The 19,705-nt window shown below is 36.5% G+C and overlaps 4 protein-coding genes across 37 annotated transcripts in view; 1 reads left to right on the top strand and 3 right to left on the bottom strand.

The window, feature by feature from the left end:
* The window catches only part of LOC117407165 (disks large homolog 2), a 248,309-nt gene extending 243,741 nt beyond the window's left edge, over positions 1 to 4,568 (bottom strand). For 18 of the 23 annotated variants that reach the window (XM_034923345.2, XM_034923347.2, XM_059030925.1 and 15 more), the window contains exons 1-3: positions 4,486 to 4,561; positions 3,010 to 3,586; positions 377 to 508 (exon numbers count right to left, since the gene is read on the bottom strand). In XM_034923345.2, coding sequence (XP_034779236.2) covers positions 377 to 508; positions 3,010 to 3,028 — 151 coding nt within the window. In that variant the 5' untranslated portion in view covers positions 3,029 to 3,586; positions 4,486 to 4,561. Of the gene's footprint in view, positions 1 to 376; positions 509 to 3,009; positions 3,587 to 4,485 lie in introns of all 23 variants that reach the window. The other 5 variants (XR_009329587.1, XR_009329586.1, XR_009329588.1 and 2 more) reach the window with 2 other exon arrangements.
* Positions 4,569 to 4,666: 98 nt separating this feature from the next.
* Positions 4,667 to 8,597, top strand: LOC117405941 (transmembrane protein 126A-like). Of its 2 annotated transcripts, none has more exons than XM_059030940.1 (5): positions 4,667 to 4,804; positions 5,716 to 5,874; positions 6,346 to 6,539; positions 7,154 to 7,268; positions 8,074 to 8,597. In XM_059030940.1, the coding sequence occupies exons 2-5, from the start codon at positions 5,753 to 5,755 to the stop codon at positions 8,270 to 8,272; spliced, it is 630 nt and encodes a 209-aa protein (XP_058886923.1). In that variant the 5' UTR covers positions 4,667 to 4,804; positions 5,716 to 5,752; the 3' UTR covers positions 8,273 to 8,597. The 2 variants fall into 2 exon arrangements, with proteins under 2 accessions (XP_058886923.1, XP_058886925.1); XM_059030942.1 differs by having other exon boundaries at positions 4,674 to 4,804; positions 5,744 to 5,874.
* A 2,625-nt stretch (positions 8,598 to 11,222) lies between these two features.
* Positions 11,223 to 15,302, bottom strand: LOC117973048 (CREB/ATF bZIP transcription factor-like). Of its 3 annotated transcripts, none has more exons than XM_034924001.2 (4): positions 13,787 to 15,153; positions 13,489 to 13,561; positions 12,690 to 12,761; positions 11,223 to 11,682 (listed from the first exon to the last, which is right to left on the bottom strand). In XM_034924001.2, exons 1-3 carry the CDS (start codon positions 14,833 to 14,835, stop codon positions 12,693 to 12,695), a joined length of 1,191 nt encoding a protein of 396 aa, XP_034779892.2. In that variant the 5' UTR covers positions 14,836 to 15,153; the 3' UTR covers positions 11,223 to 11,682; positions 12,690 to 12,692. The 3 variants fall into 3 exon arrangements, with proteins under 3 accessions (XP_034779892.2, XP_034779893.2, XP_034779891.2); XM_034924002.2 differs by lacking the exon at positions 11,223 to 11,682 and adding an exon at positions 15,160 to 15,302 and having other exon boundaries at positions 11,872 to 12,761; positions 13,787 to 14,731; XM_034924000.2 differs by lacking the exon at positions 11,223 to 11,682 and having other exon boundaries at positions 11,872 to 12,761.
* Positions 15,303 to 15,741: 439 nt separating this feature from the next.
* Positions 15,742 to 19,705, bottom strand: part of LOC117406892 (synaptotagmin-like protein 2) — a 43,383-nt gene continuing 39,419 nt past the window's right edge. For all 9 annotated transcript variants that reach the window (XM_059030915.1, XM_059030919.1, XM_059030920.1 and 6 more), the window contains one exon: positions 15,742 to 19,440. In XM_059030915.1, coding sequence (XP_058886898.1) covers positions 19,304 to 19,440 — 137 coding nt within the window. In that variant the 3' untranslated portion in view covers positions 15,742 to 19,303. The remainder of the gene's footprint in view (positions 19,441 to 19,705) is intronic.

The following is a 19,705-nucleotide window of genomic DNA, read 5'->3' as shown; positions in this document are numbered from 1 at the left end:
TAGAATGAAAGGGAGTTGTAAAATGAGCACACATTTCATAATGTTCAATTTGCGTAAATTCAACAATCTGTTTCCAATGTTTATTTTCCAACAATAATGTCACTTATTGATCAATATGATCCTGAAACAACAAAATAGGGAGTCTAAAGAGAAAGCCAAAGATCTGTCAATTCTTATTTGTCATTCTTCTTTAATGGTGTGCATGAATACACGAAAGCTAATTCCACAATCCTCTGGTCAAACATGTCCGTTTTTGGCCTATAACTTTGCTGTTGTTGGCAAGATGTTTCACATTTTTATATATCATGCCCTGGACTATTTTCCAGATGATAAAATTCACATATCAGTTCGTTCTTGGGTGCACAGTTCTACCTACCTAGCAGTGCTTGAAACAAGCTGCTTTTGAAGATGCCCATCACCCTCAGGATGGCAGTTTTTAGCTGTTGTTCTTCAGGTTTCCTTAGTCTGGTACAATAGTCTTCCAGCAGCACTAAAGCCCGAACTGTGTCTAAATAACAGGAGCAAAACAAGATTTTATGAAAAGAAGTGCCATAATACAACAATAACACATCATACACTGACTGGCCAAAAAAAAAAAAATAGATAATGTAACAAACATTTGAAAATTCCCTCGACTGTAATGTATGCAAATGTGGCTACCTGATGTGTCATGTGATACTAGACCAATATAAGCTGTGTTTCAGTTGTTTAGCAACTATTCAGTAACAACAATAGGAAAACAAGTCGAGGATCTCTATGACTTCACAAGGGGAATGAGAGTGGACGCATGCGGATTCGGGCAGCCCCTCCACACAGTGATTACACACACCAACGTGTCCCTCAAGATGTTTTTTCCTGGGATTTCAACGCCTGTAGAAAAAGCACCACTGGAAAACACAATCGGGTCATGGCGGATCCACCCTGCAGACAAGTCCCACTTTTTGAGACAAGCAACAGATGTCCTACAGTAGCCTAAATCAGAAACCTTCAACAATGGACAAGTGACATCTGTTTCCACTCAAGCAGTGTGCTCAGTTATGCATTATGTGCTTCAGTCGCAGGTCACCTATTATAAAGGCCCTTTTAGCAAAAACTCCTGCGAGTGTAGCAGCCAAACCACAACATTTCCAAAATCGGCTAAGTAAAAGTCTGCTCAGTGAAGATAGTGTATAGATGTGTGTGGGGTGGAAAAGAGTGCATTGATACATGTTATATACTGCTGGGCACTGAGACATTCCAATCCTTATTCACATTTTATTGAATAACTTGTGGCTTAATGTTGCTGGTGTTGTGAGCACTAGCTGCATCATATACAGTGCTTAAACTCAACCTCTTGTTTGCTAGGAAACACAATAAATGTAAAGTTAGGATCATTAATGTCAGTAAAAAGGGGTGCTACTGTTATTGGGTCTCTGGGTGTGGTATATTTCAACAAAACAAGAAAATGATCATAAGCCTTTTTAAGATTAAACCACTGGTAGCGATTATCATTTTTTTCTTTTTAAAGATATAGATATATCTTTTAAAAAAAATACCTGTTCTATCTGTTACATAATTTAGGAATCAAGGCTGGTGTGGCACTTTGTTAGACTGCAAAAAGCTGTACTTAGGAATGAGATCAAGAATCTACTTGGCAGGATTGGTAAGAGCCGTGTATCAGAGAGAGATATCACAGAAGAGTAGTGCAGACCAGAGGACTCAGCAGATCATTCTGTTAGTAATAAGCAGGGATGGCAGAAAGGTGTATGTGTGTGAAAAAGGGAAAAACTCTCTCATACTGGTTACTGAAAGGTAATGAAATAATCTAGAAAATGTGCCAAATGAAATATAAAAATGTAACAATTTCATAAAATTGTTTTTTTTTTATTGATTTGATGCTCTTATAACTCACACATTTGTATAAGTATTTACAATTATACATGTAATGTTTATATTTTTCAGCATCCACGTTTAGAACTATACATACATAGGCATTATCTGTGAAGACCTTTATTTATTTATTTATATATATATATATATATATATATATATATATATATATATATATATATATATATATATATATATACACACACACACACACAAACACATATTTATGACAAACTTTACACAAAAAGAAGCCTGTTGACTGGAAAACTTGTTGATACAGTTTCAATGGCATCAAGCACAGATTCTATTTATGACAGGGCTACATCTCTCCCCCTGGCCAACAGCTAAAACAAACTCAAAATAGTGGTGGTAATCTTAGCTGTGAAACCTGAGAATATGCAAAACCAACAGAAAATTGACATGACCATCAATTTGGAGCGCTATAACAAACAGTACTTTCGTGTACTCTAATGTCGCCTAAATCCAAAAAGTGCCTTCAAGTAAAAAAAATAAAATATTGCTCAGAAATAAAATGTAAAAAAAGGTTTGTAGACAAGGTACTGGTACAGGAGCCATATAGGGGTACAGTGATCAATGTGGATGAACAATCTAGAATTTTCTATTCTGATTGCTAATGTATTAATAAAGAACAGATGGTACTTCTTCCCCTAAATTAAACAACTCTCTGCTTTGCCACTCAGCTCTTTCTTACACAGGATAATAGTTAGCAGAAATCGTATCCCTGTGGAGATGGCTAATCGTGTCTACCTTCGTCAGATAAGCGTTTAGGAACATATAAACATATGCTAAATCCTCGAGTGGTTGTAGCTGGTGTTAAATATCTCTTATTAGAAATTAAAATAATTTAGAAATGTTATTAACCTGGAACCATATGTGGGGAATTGCAGGAACAAAAGATTGAGAGTAGAAGTATGAACAAAATATATAACGTGTCTTAAAAAAACAGTGGCTACACCTGCAGGTTTATTCTGGGTGTGTTATTTATCATTTTGGAGTGGAACAGAAGGAATGAGTTTGTGCTACAGTCAAGGCCAACACGGGACACAAATCTGCCTGCAGACCTACAGTAAGCAGCATCCACATGGGTATATTGTTGAATTTCTAATGCACACAACTCACCTTTTTTTCTTACTGGCATCCTTGCTTTTATTCCAGAGCTTCTACTTTGTTCAAAGCTGATACTCCTTTAAGAGTTGTTCTTAGAATAAAACAATAAACCCGACCCTTTTCAGCACAACATAAAAAAAAAAGGTTTTCAGGCACTCTTCCCCACTTTTCACAATGTCAAAACGTGCACTCACACAGAAGGAAACACATGAAGCAGAATTAACAGATTTGAACCAACGGGCACCGGCTCCGGTTTCTGTGCTGACGTTGCAACACAACATGTGACCTTAAAAATAACAGAAATGCAGTGGTTAGCTTCACAGTCTCCACTGTTATTTTGTTTGAAGCAAATTCATTTTTAGTACTTCCATTATATTAAATGTCTTATCGGGCCTCCCATAACGTTGTATTCAGTCTTTATTTTCCAAGACGACCTCAGGTAACCTCATTGTTAACTTCCCACCGCTTAATTCAAATGAAAAACTTTCCTTGCTCCAAATTGTCCAACATGATGATACCCTGGTTCCAATCACTGTTCTTCGAGGTAATCGCGAACAGCCCACTGCCATGATGTCAATGATCCTCCCATCTGACGAGCGGAGGATTTATAAAAGGAACCCAATCACAGTTACAGTAAACGTTAAAGGCACAGTATACAGTAATTAACGTTACAGCTCCTAGTATGAACAGGGAAAAATAGTCTCCTGCGGGTACTTAGAATCCAATTTTTGACTAAAGACGCAGAAATGTTGCCCTAAGTTACTTGTTCATAAAGTTAATTGCCAAATTCTGGGTGCTTTTCTGTTAAAAAATGCATTGTTATCAAAAATACAAACTTATGTTGCAAACGTTAATATTTAGTATAAACGACTAAGAATACGTATTCACTATACATTTAAATAAAGAAAGTTAACTGAATACTCGTTTCTAAGACAGGTAATCACCCCGAAATATCAATTATAATGAAACACATTAAATTCAAATTAAATGTATTTTAATTCAGAAAAAAATACAAATATATCCAGCATAAAAGTGCCGCAACTAAGCAAACGATTTTTTCTTTGTAGTAGTACACGCATGACTGAAGCACTGCAATGTGTTTTATTATTATTATTATTATTATTATTATTATTTAATCTGTAACCAAACATGGTAACACTATATGTTTCACGTTTTTTAGTGTATTTTCGAACTGACTTTACATAAAGTTAAAGTTACATTCTCCATATAAGTACAACCTTCAAATTATCAACACAAGCATTTGCAAACATTATTGTTATTAAGTCTCCAGAACAACTGGATTTTCTATATCATTCTGCTCTATTTCTATGTCAAATAAAGAGACTCGACTCAACGCGACGCCTGTCGGAAAAGACAGAGGTTTGCTGTAATATAATGCAATAATTAAATTAAATTTTGTATCTTACATTTTAATATTTTTCTTTTATATTATCTTTATTTTTAAAACAAAAAAAAAACTGTATTTACTTTCGCATTCCCATCCACGTTACTTGCCAGCCACCTCCTTGGAGCAGGCAGCAACAGCAGACTCACCTTAGCAACTGAACCGGGGTGACTGACGACTCAAAAGCCAATCTAAAGAGGTTTCTGCAGCATACAGAGTGATTGACCAATCGGAATACCGCAAAGGCGGGTACTCGGATTCAAGTTCGGAGTTGACGGGGTTGGTCACATGGTCTAACATGGCTGCGCCCGTCAGGATGTGAGTAGCGGATGGTCGCCTCTTTATAGCCAAAACAGTGCTGAAAAGTACTGGGAAAAGCGGTACATTAACTGTTACAGTAAGGTGAGTAACTGCCTTTTGAGTCAGAACATTGTTAATTAGTTACGAAAGGTTATACTCAGCGCAACCAGGGAATTGACAAGGTCATTAGTTCATACAGTAAATTCAGGTCTGGGTAGCCATAAACGAAATTTGCATAGCGTCAATAGTACTTGGTAGACTGAGCTCTCACGCAGTGACGTGATGTGTTTTGGTTAATATATATATATATATATATATATATATATATATATATATATATATATATATATAATCAGCAACACCTTCCAGCACTAAGTTTAACTTCAAGTTTAGTTTTGTCTTCCAAATTCCAGGTAGCCTAGATGAAACTGAGATTATTATCATCATCATCATCATCATCATCATCACTGGTTCTATGTAAAATTATGCAGCTTGTATGATTTATGACTACGTACACAAATAAAAGCCCCTAAAGTGTGTTTATGTTCAGAAGCCACATGTTTTGTTTCAGATTCTGCATAGTGACATTGCAGTTTTATTTTGTTGTTGTTATTATTATTTATTTTGAATCATTTATTTTGGCATGTAGATTGCTGTGTGCCAGAGTAATAATTGTATGCATCACAAATTGAAGTCGATAGTGACTTTTTTAGCCACTATTAAAAATAAAAGTAATGACTGGGACTGTATGGGATGGTGCATTGTGGTTTATAATTTATTGTTAATATAATCAAACTTTAATGCAGGCATATGCGCATACAAAACTTTCGAAATTAAATGTGCAAGCAGTTCCACAGCTGCTGAGTACATCGTATAACTGTTTAGCCTGTCCCTTTCAGTGTCTGCATGTTTACCAGTTTGCTAGAGTAATGAGAGTGCCATGTGAAAACACTGAAATTCAAGCAGGTTTGTCAAGTTGTCCTGGGATTTTTTTGTGTTTTATTTTTTTACAGTATTTTCCTCTTCATTAAAATAAATCAGGAATCAAAGATGTCAGACAATAACACTTATACAAAACCGCCACTGGCAGTGGATGTTTCCAAGATCCCACCCAGATCAGTGGTTACTGAACTACTTCTGAAAAAGTTTGAACGCCTTCCAGAAACCGAAAGGTAAGATTTATATTGATTTACAGTAGGTAGTGGCAAGCCAGTCTAAAGGGGGCAGAGTGGTGAATCGTGCGTCCCTATGAGCTAAAAATATCTGACAGATGCTTTTCGGTTAGATAGAGAGCACATAAGGCTGTAACATATTATTCAGTTTATATTACTCAAGTTTCTCTGAAGAATTGCTCTTAAACATCTACACCAGGAAATGTAAGAAGCAAATACGTTTATTGTAACAGTTTGTTATGCCATTGAGGAGGGCCCTGATTTGAATTAATAGAACACAGGCATGTATTTAAATATGTTAAATGTATAATATAGGTATATATCTATCTATCTATCTATCTATCTATCTATCTATCTATCTATCTATCTGGATAAGTTTTATATGTTGTAATTTTAAATTCATTGAGATGCAAACTGAAACTGTACTTCCTGTAGTAAGGTTTTGAGCTTTAAAAGTGTTTTGCTTTTTAGGAAATTCTTTGCGTATGGGCCCATCTACCTTGGAATAAATGGAGCTTTTTCAGGACTGATAGCAAACAGTTTTTTTCGACGGTTACTAAATGTAACTCAAGCCCGGTTCACCTCCAGTTTACCTATGGCAGTTCTTCCGTTTTTGACGACTGTGGCAATGTATAATGCTGCCGTGTCAAATCCTTTACTTGCAGGTTAGTATTTCTGCTGTTCCTACAAATTTTTTAGGTTACATTTTCAATAATTGTCAACAGATAAACGTGTGCCCCAAATAAGAATACATCTTTTTGGAAACTAGCCAATGCTCACATTGTATTAGTATTTTCTAACATTTTATTACCAGTGCCTCCCCTTTCATTTTAATGAGTCTTTTGGTTCTCCACTCTTTTTTCATTTGTTCAAGGTAGAATTCTGCATTCTGATACTTTTTCTGCGACATGGGCTGATTGCAGCCAGACCATGAGTGAGACTGTTATAAAGTACATTCAGTATTAAATTAGGTACCAGGAAGAGTCTGCAACTTTTTTTTTTTTATTTGTAGTTGTCTTTGCAAAATCAAGGTTTAAAATGGATTTTAAAACATGATTAAGATTCCTTTTAAGATGTTAAATGGCAAAATAATTGCATCATTTAGAAAGTCGAGCAGCATGTGTACAAATCTCACATGAATGTAAATCGTTTTTTGATCATTATTTTTAGACCAAAATAGTAGAGCCTAATGCAGTGTTCCATCTGTAAATCAAGTGTTTCACATGTTAATAAATAATTTCATTGTGATGTTTAAAGTAATTCTCTCTATTGTTTGTAGGTGACCTTAACTGCCCTACATGTGCAATGGTCAGAGGTGGACTGGTTGGTGCTGTCATAGGTGGCTTTTATCCAGTCCTGCTAGCCTTACCTGTCAATGCAGGCCTTGCAACAAGGTGGGTTACCAGTAGATTATATAGATAGAACAAGTGGAATCTCTGTGTCATTCACTATAATTGTTATTCTAAATTATTTGATAAAAAAAAAGAAAAATAGTACTGTAGTTTCAATTAACAAAGACCACAAAGGGTCCTAAAAACTTGTGACTAAGGTATTGGCAAATATACTGGTAATCATGTTTACATCACACTGGATTTAATCTAGTGCCATTTTAAAGGACCATGTTAAAGTCAAATCCAGCACTTGTATATAATTATTTCAGTAATGAATAGAATTCTGAGGTTGAACCCTGGCCTCTACAATTGAAAGGCTGTACTTTCTTCAGCTGCTTGATGCACTGTAACTATTTGAACAATAGAAAGTGATACAGTGCATCAGATGTAAAATGCAGTGAACATAAATAGTCTAGGTTATACCAGCAGTGGATGATAATTTTTCTTTAGACACAGGTGGCCTGTTGTGAAAATTGTCCTAAAAATATGTAAATGTCAGTTGATTTGTAAAGCATTGTTGTTGCACAGCACAGTATGGTTATAGATGGTGCTCTATTAAACTTTATTTCATGTACAATTTCAGTCAAGATACCATTATCTGTAGATTGGCTTTGAATTGAGTAGTTGGTTGTTTGACCCACAGTTACTTTGATTCTTAAAAGATTTTGTTTCTGCACCAAGACCATTACATCTGTTAGGTAAAGACAGAAGTTTGAAAGCAGTGATGAATTTGATCTAAATGACAGAAAACAAGTGTACAAGAACCTGTTTTATTTTTTGCTAGTTAATTACATTTATTTTCATCCAGGTACAACACTGCTCCAATGCCAGAGAAGGGAAATGTAATGCGTTTCTGGATCTCAGTCACACAACCCGTTCTGCGGAAAATGAGCTTTGTGTTCATACTACAGGCTCTCTTTGCAGTATACTTGAGCTCCCGGCATTATGGGATCTACATGAAAATGCTTGAACTCCCTACATCTGACACAGAAGTGTTAAAGGACTAAACAGTTGGATGGCAGGCCACATAATTCATATAAACTCTGTGGTAAATCTGTAATTTGAAACACATCTGCTTACTATATTAAAATTAAAAAGCTATTCTAAATCTTTAATTACACTCATGAATGCTGAAAGAAATGTGCACTTTGTTTTATATGCATTTGTGTTTTGTTCAGTTTACATTCTCTACAATTAAATTAAACCATTACAAGAATGCCAGATAATGTAATAAGATGAATACTTTGAGTGAATCAGAGTTTCCAAAGCAGGTTTTGGCAGCATGTTCAATCTGCTGCTTAATTAAAGCTACTTCTTCTCTACCATCAAAAATTTGTGTCAGTTATGATCTCTTACAAGACATGTAGCTATAAATCCTGTTTGGATAGTTCTTTGTTTGTACCGTGCCCTTACCTTTATGATGTTTGCAATCACTCTCAGTGGTTCACAGTTCTGCCGTATTTTAAAATGATCATGTTTGTCTTTTGTTACTGGCTGAGATCTTGCCAAATACCTCTTACCCAGCTGCATCTGTCTTGCAAAACAGGTGTACTGTTTTTACTGCTGCTTATATAACCTATACTAAGAAACAATAACAAATCCCTTTCATATGAAAAGTATGTGCCCCCCATAATATTCTGTAAAATATGGGTTTTCTTTATTTCACGATACTATATGGTGCACTGCGTAGTACTTGAGAACTAATTGACTTGCGTTGGCTTTTCAAATACTGACTTTACTTAATCTATGGGGTCAACCTTGAAGACCAATACAGAGGAAGGATGAAATTGGTCCCATGAAATGTTTACATACAGCTATGGCCAAATGTTTTGCATCACCCTATAGATTTAACTAATTGTGCTTCATAAAATCGAATCAAATCTGCTGAATAATGTTATGTTAACATATTGAACTACATAACGGTTTGTAGTTTTCCCTACACTTGACAAAAAACAAATAGAAAATGTTGGCATTTCAAATAAATAAAATTAGTAATTATGGCTCCCGGTAGATTTTGCGATATAATTTTGTAGCGTCTTTGATCACGTAATGTTAAATAAAAGGTCTACACTTTTTTTTTTCTCTCAATCCTAAAACACTAGGTGATGCCGATCTTTTGGACATAACTATGTGTGTCAATAGAGAAATTCACATTTTGGCAAAACTGATCAGGGAACACACCATTTTTTTCTTTACAGGTATGAAATGTACAAATGCCTAGAGGGGTCAAATTAACCCAAGTTAGACCCCTACGGGTATCCTTACTTCACATACCCTGAATGGATGGTTACCGTAAAAAATATATGTTGCCCACCAATTGACCTTACGCTGGTGACATCACCCAACCAATCACAGCGCTAGCTCAAAGAACATCTGTTCCATGGTCCAACAACCAAACAAATAAGTGCCATAGAAATACACTGAGACGCCAGTCAGACTATCACTTAAATTACTGATGTGCCTAGGGTACCTGCAACTCCGACACAAGGTATCCCGAGAGGATTCAAGGGGTGAAGTTCATCCCTTTTCCGAAACCAAGGTCACAAAAAGAAAAATGCCAGCGTTGGATTATGCTATGCAGCCGACCTCAAGACCAGCTGAACGTGAATAAAGTTCATGGGACTAAGCATTTATTTGTCTGCACCAAGGTAAGAATATATGTATTTATTAGACATCCAAAAAATATTAATTTATTTTAAAGTCTATAACTTTACAGAAATGTAAATTACTACGAGTCCCCAAAGTTCATAGGGTACAAAAACAAGAAATCAAGGCACATATTCCTGGTGTCCCTTTCATTTAGGTAGATTGACATGTTAAAAATAATATACTGAAAATATGATCTTAATGTAAAACTGTCACTATACGCTAAGAACAAACTTAGTTATATCGGGATGACACAGTAATACACGTGAAAGCGCAGGAAGGACTAGAAGTTTACGAATTAAATATTAATGAGATTATATTCATAGTTCTGCTCGACAATGATTGTTTTATTATTATGGCAATAATGGTTTAAATTACACTTCTCAAATCTAGTAAAATATGTATTTTATTATACTTGCTGATTTTCAACACCGACTGGAATCCGCAATAGAACATGCATACATTTAACTTTGACCACAGTATGCTAGGCGAGATAACGTAACATCTGTTTTGGTATTTATTCATTAACATGTGTTGCAAGCTTTTGAAGTACGAAATGATTAAACCTGGAATCGGGGACATATTTTGTTTTTAGCATTGTCGTTTGCAGCAAATAAAGCAATGCCTTAGCTAACATTAAAGTTATTACAACACAACGGCAATTAATTCAAATGTTATTCACTTATCACTCTATAAAAGTTAGATTTCTTACCCTGCTTTATAACTGTATTGCGCGTTTTTAATCAAACTCTCTACACACTATTTTGTGTGGAGTCTCATGTTTCCACTGAGCGGTAAACTACAGCTTCAATTTTAATTGTATTGAGCTTTACACTTAATGTATCTAGATGACACATACTGCCTTGCCTTCTGTCTCGCATTCGGACAATAAGAGAAAGTCGACGGGATGTCAAGTACAGAAGCCTTGTCTGGAGTCATTTTGCAGTTTGTCAGACCTAGCAACAGTAACTAGAGTGGGCAGAGCCCCTGATGAGGTCAATTGTGTGTGTTTGAAGAAACTTTACAAATATGTATTGGGAAACAAAAACAAAAACAAAAAAACAAAAAAAAAAAAAGGTTAGATGTGGTTGCTCTTTTGCAGAAGGACAACTTTGGCAGATATCTCCGCACATTAGATGCGTTGCTAGATACCAACATCACCGACAGGTATTAAATGGTTCAAGGAAGGACCCTCAACATCAAGTGAATCAGTAGACACATTCATCTTTTTCAGCAGTTAAAACATTTCCTCAACTTAGATGTTAATTGCAGATGAATGGCATTTGCCTTTACACTTGTGCCAGACCACGATTATGATGGGTCAATCAATCATTTTTATTCAGTAGACTCAGTGATGACTGGAAGAGTATGTTTTTCAGTAAGATACTGTTACTGCCTTGTGCTTACAACATGCCTCTAAAAACTCACATTGGACCTCTAGCCGGGTCTAACAGTTACATTTTTGGTGGAAAAAATGTTGTTTATATATTAAGCACTTTGTGCACTGAAAATCAGTGCAGATGTAATGCATAGACCTGGTAACACACACACAAAAACACAACTGTCGTGGTCCCTGAATTCAAAATCAATACTGCTGCTAAAGCAATGCTTCCCCGCCCCCATGACGGCTCACAGCTACAACTGTACAGTATGACGAAACAGATGCATTATAGAACTGTAGATGTAGCATAAAACATAAAATGGACATTTACCACAATTTAATCCATAATGATGGGAATAGACTACAGCTTTTTTTTGCAGAGAATGCTTGCTGTTTGAAAAAGAGAGAGAGAAATAAGCATTAATTCAAAGCCTTTAAACATTTGTTGTGCATAAAAAAGGGACACTGTAGACCCGATTTACGAAACTGATAAAAATGCATAAATTAGTAACACTTGTATTTCCTTCCTACACATGAATTCAATTCACTTGGTGTTTAAATAACTTAAGAACCAATAAATGCATTACCAAAATTACTTTTATTGTGAAACGTACATATTGTATTGATTCCCGGAATAATTCAATTTGAAACAGAAATACTGACATCAGATGCAACTTATATACAAAACCGATTGATACAAGCATAATTTGGGGGGGGAAAAAAAAAAAAAAAAGGATACAGCTTTTGCTGGCATGAAATTCCATCTGAAATTTAAATAAGCATACTATACCATTTGAATGACTCTAAAAACACATTTAATAACTGGCCTAACTGGTGGACTGTTTTAAACATTAGAGCTATCAATTGGGATTATTAGGAGCAACTAGTTTTCACTGCATCATCCAAAGAATGGTATTGGCCAGTCTAACTGTGAAACAGTGAAATGGGTAAAGGTCTGTTCTACGCATTCTTTGCAGTCCGGTGCCTAAGTGCTTATTGAACAATTCCTCCTCCTCTTACCTTTGTTATCTTCCACAGATCGTAGCTTAGAATAGAGCTATAAAAATACTTTAAGATACACCTCCATATTCTTAGACTTGGGGCCAATAGGGGTTCCGGTTTTAAGTAAAACTACTAAATAACCTGCTTCAGGAACCATAAAACTAATTCCATTAATTTCCAATCTCTAACAAATAAACTTATGAATGTGACTGAAGTGCATGCCCCTATACCACTTAAATAAAATAATCCAGGGTGTGTGTCTTTCTTTAAAGCACTCTTCTGTACGGTGACTGAAGCTGCTTACTTTTCCAATGTTGCCCCGCCTTGCCTTCAATAACTATAAGCCTGGTTATGCCAGCAAAAGCTGTGAAAACTTACAATCCATCTTATACTACCTTTTAATAAAAATCAGGACAAGATGCCAGCAGCAGGTCCCGTTTCTTCAGCTTCCACCACAGCAGTATCCACTTTAGCATAAAGAAAAACAAGGGTGCTAAATGAAACGGTACTTTTTAAACATAGTGATGTTTCACAAAGAGTGCATCTATCAAACCATAACAGACTGCTGTTTAAACAGCATGTCTGCAGACTCTTACTGCTTCAAAAATGTATTTTTTAAAAAATCTTACCAGCCTAATGTACTTTGCTAGTGTCAATAATATATAAGCAAATTAAATGCAGAATACCAAATTTAGAGTCAAAGAATCTCTTTGTGAAACCCCACCATATCTTAACATTTACACCATGTATTTACATATGATTAACCTATAGCTTGGTTACAAATTACGGTTTTCCAAAAATAACAATTAACCAAAATAACTTTAGGGTATCTTTCCAATATTTACATAAATTGTATGCAGGGACTGAAATTAGCAGTGCCCAATAGCCCCAGACTAACACTGTATTACACAGCTCAATGTATGCAAGCTCTCAAAATAAAATGCAGTTGCATTATATCTAATTTTAAACTCCTAATATATCTGTACATACTAGCCCATCGGGATGCTAGAAGGAAACTGATAATTTCTGACCCGGAGGTACTTAACAAGCAGGTACTTATTTGTTCACACTTTAGTGTATGACCACATCAGTCCTGAAACAAAACAAAAAAATCTAACATATAGTCTAGGTGGAAAGTTTTATTAGCTCGGAGCAGTTTTCCATGAGCATTATCTTCCATTAATTGATCCTTACCATGGAGTCAGGTGCATGGCTGTTCTGTAACCCCCACCAACACAGCATGGCAAGACAGTCACCTAGAAAAAAACTGTCAACAGGTTTAGCAGTAACGTGTAATGAAGCATTGTTATAACAGCATGCTCAAGAAGGGATACTCATTACATGTTTTAACATGGAAGACCAGATCAAATAGTCAAATTACAATGTTTTGTGATCTGTCCACCAATAGTTCACATATTTTTGCTATTTTTTTTTTCAAGTTCATTTTCAGGTTTGGATAAAGAAAGAAAAAGTGAATAGTACTTGACCCTACATTTTATGCGACGAGTTTGCGCTTTCTGCACATTTAGAGCAGAATTCCACAGAGACGATATTGTTATCGACGTGAAGACAAACCCCTCCGGACGTTTCCTTTTCCTCCAACTTCACCTTTTTCCCGGGAAGCGCGTAATCGTGGTCGTTCTCTTTGGGTTCCTTGAAAAGCGAGGTAGACAGCTTCATCCCATTCCCACCGGCGAGTCTGCTTAAAAGCTGGGCTAACGTGCTTTCGTTAGCCAGGACAGCCCTGAGGTACCTCGTCTCGTCTTCCAGCTCACCCAACCTATTGCTTAGTTGTTTATTCTCTTCTTTAAGCTCCTTATTCTCCGTCGCCAAACTGGTGACTTTATTTTCCAATCCGTTTACGTACTCTTTCTTTTTCAAACGATTCACTCTGGCAGCAATAGCGTTGCGGTTGCTCCTCCCTGGTAGATCCGCTGTAGATTGCTGAGCTTTTTGCCCACTTCTCTGTTGATTTTGGAACCGATATTGAGCATCGGTTGCGCCACCTTCCGAGTTCATTAGGTTTTGCAGCGACCCAAACGAGCTCAGGTCAGAATCCAGCTGCGTTGTTGTGTCATCAGGGGCATGATGTGGAAACCCGTCCAGACCAACTTCGAAAAGCGGAGAACTGGGGTCTTTATCCAGTTCCCAGTTAAAATCTTCAATGTCGAACAAATCCGAAAGTTCCAGTCCCGACAGCTCCTCACTCGTCACATGGGAGAACTGCTGTTGTTGGTTAACCCGAGTGGTATTTTCAGACACTTCAAAGGCGTCACATACCGTATTTTTAGAAGCAGGTTTGGAAGATGTGGTTTCAAGTTGTATAGCTTCTTCGGTCCGCTTTCTTTTTCTGGTTATCATCTCACAATGTTTTTGTTGCAGTTCTTCCGTTTTAGTTTCCGTCCTTCCTTGTTCCGGGCATATTTTGGGGAAAGAGCTGGAAAATAAATCATCAATCAAACCAACTTTGATGTCTTCATCCAAAACATTATTATTTGTATTGTTCAATTTAGAGTTTCTTATGCGCTGGCTGTGACGCATTGTGTAGCTCAAAAATAGCCTGCGGGTGCGGAAGCATAAAGCCTATCACAGGCCTTCCTATTAGTACGTGCTCAGTTATTTAAAAGATGAAAATTCGCTTAAATCCTTCACTAAAGTCATCGTGTACTACTTAGTCCTCATGCAGAATGCAATTCACAAATAGCAGTAGTACGAGTTATTTGTATGGCCAGAATCGGTGAAGTATGTGGATGGCAATGACAAAGCACAATGTAGTCCGTGTAGATTTACATCAAAAAATTCACCGTTGTTTCATTCAATTAAGAGTCTCTTAGTTAAAAAGTACAAATGTATTACAATCTTTACCTCTTCGGCAGGTTCTAGCAGTGTTAAACTGTCTTTTGTACCATCTCCCTTCAGACAAACGCCAGATTGCTGATGTGATGTTCTCCCTACTTAAACACTACGGAAATTTAAGGAAATGGCGGCGATGACCCGGATTAAATTATGTAATCCCGCGTAGTTTCACGATCGATAATGATTTGTTCGGAGAAAAAGTTTTTTAAATGTAATACCACTTTTCTTAAAAAGATCAATAACAGCTATATATATATATATATATATATATATATATATATATATATATATATATATATATATATATATATATATATATATATATATATGTATGTGATACCTCCGAAAAGGACTATGGGAAGTGTAGTTTACCGCGGGTTGTTATGGGACGGGGCTCAGGTTACAACAGCGTTTATTAACCCTTAGCGTCCGAGCCATTTTCGTCTGTTTTTTATATGTGTGCCTATAACTCTTAAACTGTAAAGGTTACCGGAATGTGCACACACGAGGCTTTCATAAAATAAAAAAGTGAAATAGTCAGAAACTCGCCCTGTTAAATACAGATAACGAAAAACACAGAAAGAGAGACGCTTTTTAGAAATAAAACATTATTTATTGTTTGTAAAACAATATTTTAGCATGCTCAAATCTGACTGTGTACAATGAAACTTCAACATCTAGCGAACATGGGGAAAAAATTGAACAAACTGGATAATAAATAAGGGAATTATGGCCATATATACAAAAGCAAGCAAAAAAAACCGATTCGTTGAAAATGCGCAAAAGAAAACAAAAAGGACAAAAAAAAAAAAAAACATTCAAAATATTTGTCCCAGGCACCGTGATCATGTGGCACAAGATTGGGCTGGCTGGTCACTTTAGCTTGAATGACCAGCAATTGCTACCAGGGCTACATACCCCTAACAGCGCTTGTCTCGTGCATCTGATCCACAAACACACCAACTCGGAAAATAGGTCCTTGTGCCTTCGATGTCGCCATTTCTCTTATTTTGTAAAGATTTTGTGTGAAAATGTTTGTTAACTGCACCGAGGTAGGTCTACAGCAACACTCCAAAACACTCGCGTTCAACCCTATCTCCTAATATGGTCATATACCGGAAATACACAATGACCTCGTTTGAAAGCTTAGGGTGAGTTCACGGAGATCATTCTGCGCAGATTCTGTGCAGAATCTGACCAATTTAGCCAATGGGTGCGTTCACAGAGGCCATTCTTAGAAGATCATTGGCTAAACTGGTCAGATTCTACACAGAATCTGCGCAGAATGATCTCCGTCAACACACCCATTGACTCTCCTCTTTCTAATGACACAAGGCTGTCTCTCACAGTGCCTCAGTAAAAAGAGTTAAAGAGCCAGCACAAAGGAATATCCACTAGAAACTGTCTTCAGGGCAACAGATGATACTTAAGGGTTAGGGTTAGGGTTAGGGTTAGGTTTTAGCACTGGAGTTGCTTAAGGTTAGGGTTGTGGTTGGGCTAGGTTCAGGGTGGGTTGATGTCGGAGAGATGCCGAGCTTGGGAAGTGAAAGGGTGGAGTGCTTGGCAAATGCCCTAGAAGCATATGAAGCCCTGAGGGAAGTTTCTAGTGGATATTCCTTTCCACTGCTCACCAGTGGGATATTTAACATTGGGTGGACCCTATAGAGTTAAAATAGTTTTGATTTGGGGAAGAACAGATCTTAATTAACTTATCTTGGGCATACCGGTACACCATTTCATTGCAAAGAAGCCATACTAGTGGCATAAAAAAAGAGCAAATTATGCACATTGTGTATGTTAATTATTCGAATGGGGCTGTGATGTGCTTTTGTTTGTTAATTATCAATATCAAATTCACCATTACAACAAGTGGCAACAATACCAACAGGGTATGTGTTGATAGAAACATCTGGAAACTTAATCTGCATAAATGTACATTACATTAAGAAGTTGGTCCAACGCTGGCTACTCCAAAGTGCTGCCTGGGCTGCATTAACTTTTCCGAGTAGACTCACGTGATTACTCAACTGAGCTACCGGAGACAGTTCATTCATGACAAGCAGCTTCCCATAGCATGTGCAAAGTGCAATAGGCTTGCTCTTGCAATGCAAACATGCCAAGCCTCACTCATTTCACTCCACTTCGGTCTCAATTTTTTGCAAAAGAAAGGAAATGATAATGCATAATGGAAAATCAATTAAAAAAAACCTTACTCATGACGATGCACGCAGGGCAGTAGATTTGTTTCATTTTAGTTTATTAGTATATTTAAATGCAGCAAAAGCTCTGAGATTTCTTCAGATGTTCATATTATTATACACAGTTCCACTATAACTAATTAAGTAGTGTCTTTTTAGGGAAATGAAGTGAAGGGTGGTGTTAAACTTTTACATTTTTTGCCTGCAGGGTTTCCACAAGCCTGGAAATATGAAGCTGCCAGTTTATATGGTTAGTTATCAGCAGCAGTAGGTGCAGTGGCAGCAGGTTTTCAAACTCATACAAGCTCAGGGATGCTTTATTACAGAATAACATTCACAACCCATTGGAATTCATTTAAAGTTCAAGTGATGGTTGGCAAAATACAGCTGCTTGATAAAAGTGCATGCTTCATAGAAGGTTAAAAACTATCAATTTATCTTGTGGGTTTTATTGTGAAAATATGGTGCTGAAGCTGCTGTGCTTTTTATAGGTGAGTTTAGACAACTGGACTATTCCACTTCAGAAAGACTGGATGAACAAACTGTGTTGAGGGTTAAAGCTGTAAAAGTATGCTCTTCATTGGCTGGAGGAAAACCCCAAAAGTTTGACCTCTGGCATAAGTGTGTAGTTTTGGTACCTTCACTAAAAAGAGATTCCCAGATAGATTATAATTTCGGTGAAAAGCAAAATCCAGTTACCTTCAAGGAAACATCTTTCTGAGCCCAGTAACCATCAGTAAAGATCTGTATATACATATTGAGACATATAAGTATATAAGTATATTGAGAAAATAACCTTTTGTACACTTGAAGAAGTTAAAGTTCTGTGAAACTTTATTTTTAGGTATATTTGTCAGTTAAAATATTATTCCTGTAAAATAATCCTTGTACTGTATTGGTTTTATATCCCTGTGGCAATGTGCCCCGCCCCTGTGTGCTTATTATGTGTTGTATGTTGCGTGCGTGTGTTAATGTTGGTGTATAGATTGGTACACGGGATATAAGCGGGTCTGTGTTTCACGTGTGTGTAAATTGTATATTTGTATTTAGGCACGGGGATGGCACATCACATCACGTGCAAGTAAAAAGTAATAATATGTGAGCACGGGGAATTGCACTTTAATTAATTCACGTGCTGGGATTCAAGTGAATAATTAATTAGTAATTGAATCCCAGCACAACAGTATATATAGAGACACGTAGCATTCACTCAGGGTTTGGGTGTTCGAGAGTGGAGAACGGGTGAGAGAGAGAAGGAGAAACGTAAAGTAAAATAATAATCTATAAAGTGTTTGTACTCACCGTGTTCGTCTGTCTGTGCACTGTTTAGTTCGTTTTGTTTGTCTTTTTATTTTGGCGTATAGTGCCATGTCCTGTTTTTGTGTTTAAAACCCTTTATTTTCTGTTCTGTTTATTAAATGCTGAGCGACAGCATTCGCTCAGCCTCACCAAACAACATCTCTCTGTCTGTTTATTTCCTGCATCTGGTCTGACGCCACCCACTCCGGCCGTCTTTGTGACAATCCCCGATAATAAATCCACTGTATACTACCCAAAAATAATAAGGAAAAAAAAAACATAGAACTGTCACAGGAGTTACCTGCCAGACACGTTTACTTTAAAAAGAAAATTAAAAAGCCATTATCTACAAGTCAAGTAAACATTATGAACTTGTAAAACCTGTGTCCAGTTTTAAAACCATATCCTGTCTTGATGCATCATTTAAAATTGCATACAAATAGCGATTACAGGAATGTCTCTTTTGTTAAAACCCACTTACTGCTAAGATTTATAGCTTAAAATTTAGACATTTTGAATTGCATACAATACATAATTTGTTCCAAGCACAATTTAGATTCTCTTTTTTTAAAAAAAAAAAACATTTTCAGTGTAATGACAGATACAAGTCTTCCTGTGCCGTTGTTCAACAATACAATCATTAATTGTCCTTCTGTTTATTTTGCCATCATTAACATTCTCAGAGGCAACACGTCTTCCACCCATTCATTGGGAAAGTCCATCATTCGCTCCCACAGCATTGCTTCATCTGCAATCGAGTCCATCCAATCTACTGCCGTCCCGTAACTTTTACCTGGAAACGTAGCTACAGATTAGGAGCTCAAATACTGTGGGTATCAACACCAAGCTTTATGTTTGCCCTTTTATTCAAGACTTGCACCCACGTTAAGTGTTACATGTTCATGTTTGAACATAATATATATTTTTTATTTAACATAATGTAATAAAAAAATATATATAATGATATTGCAGAAGCCATAACAGTAGCGCAGTATTTCATGTTAGATTTCAAAATGTCACATTTTTAAATTGTTGTCAGTTTTTCATTAAGTATATGG

Source organism: Acipenser ruthenus, chromosome 9 (genome assembly GCF_902713425.1).
Source record: "Acipenser ruthenus chromosome 9, fAciRut3.2 maternal haplotype, whole genome shotgun sequence".
Classification (NCBI taxonomy): domain Eukaryota; kingdom Metazoa; phylum Chordata; class Actinopteri; order Acipenseriformes; family Acipenseridae; genus Acipenser; species Acipenser ruthenus.
The sequence above is the reverse complement of the archived record's forward strand: the minus strand, read 5'-3'. Positions and strand labels throughout refer to the sequence as shown.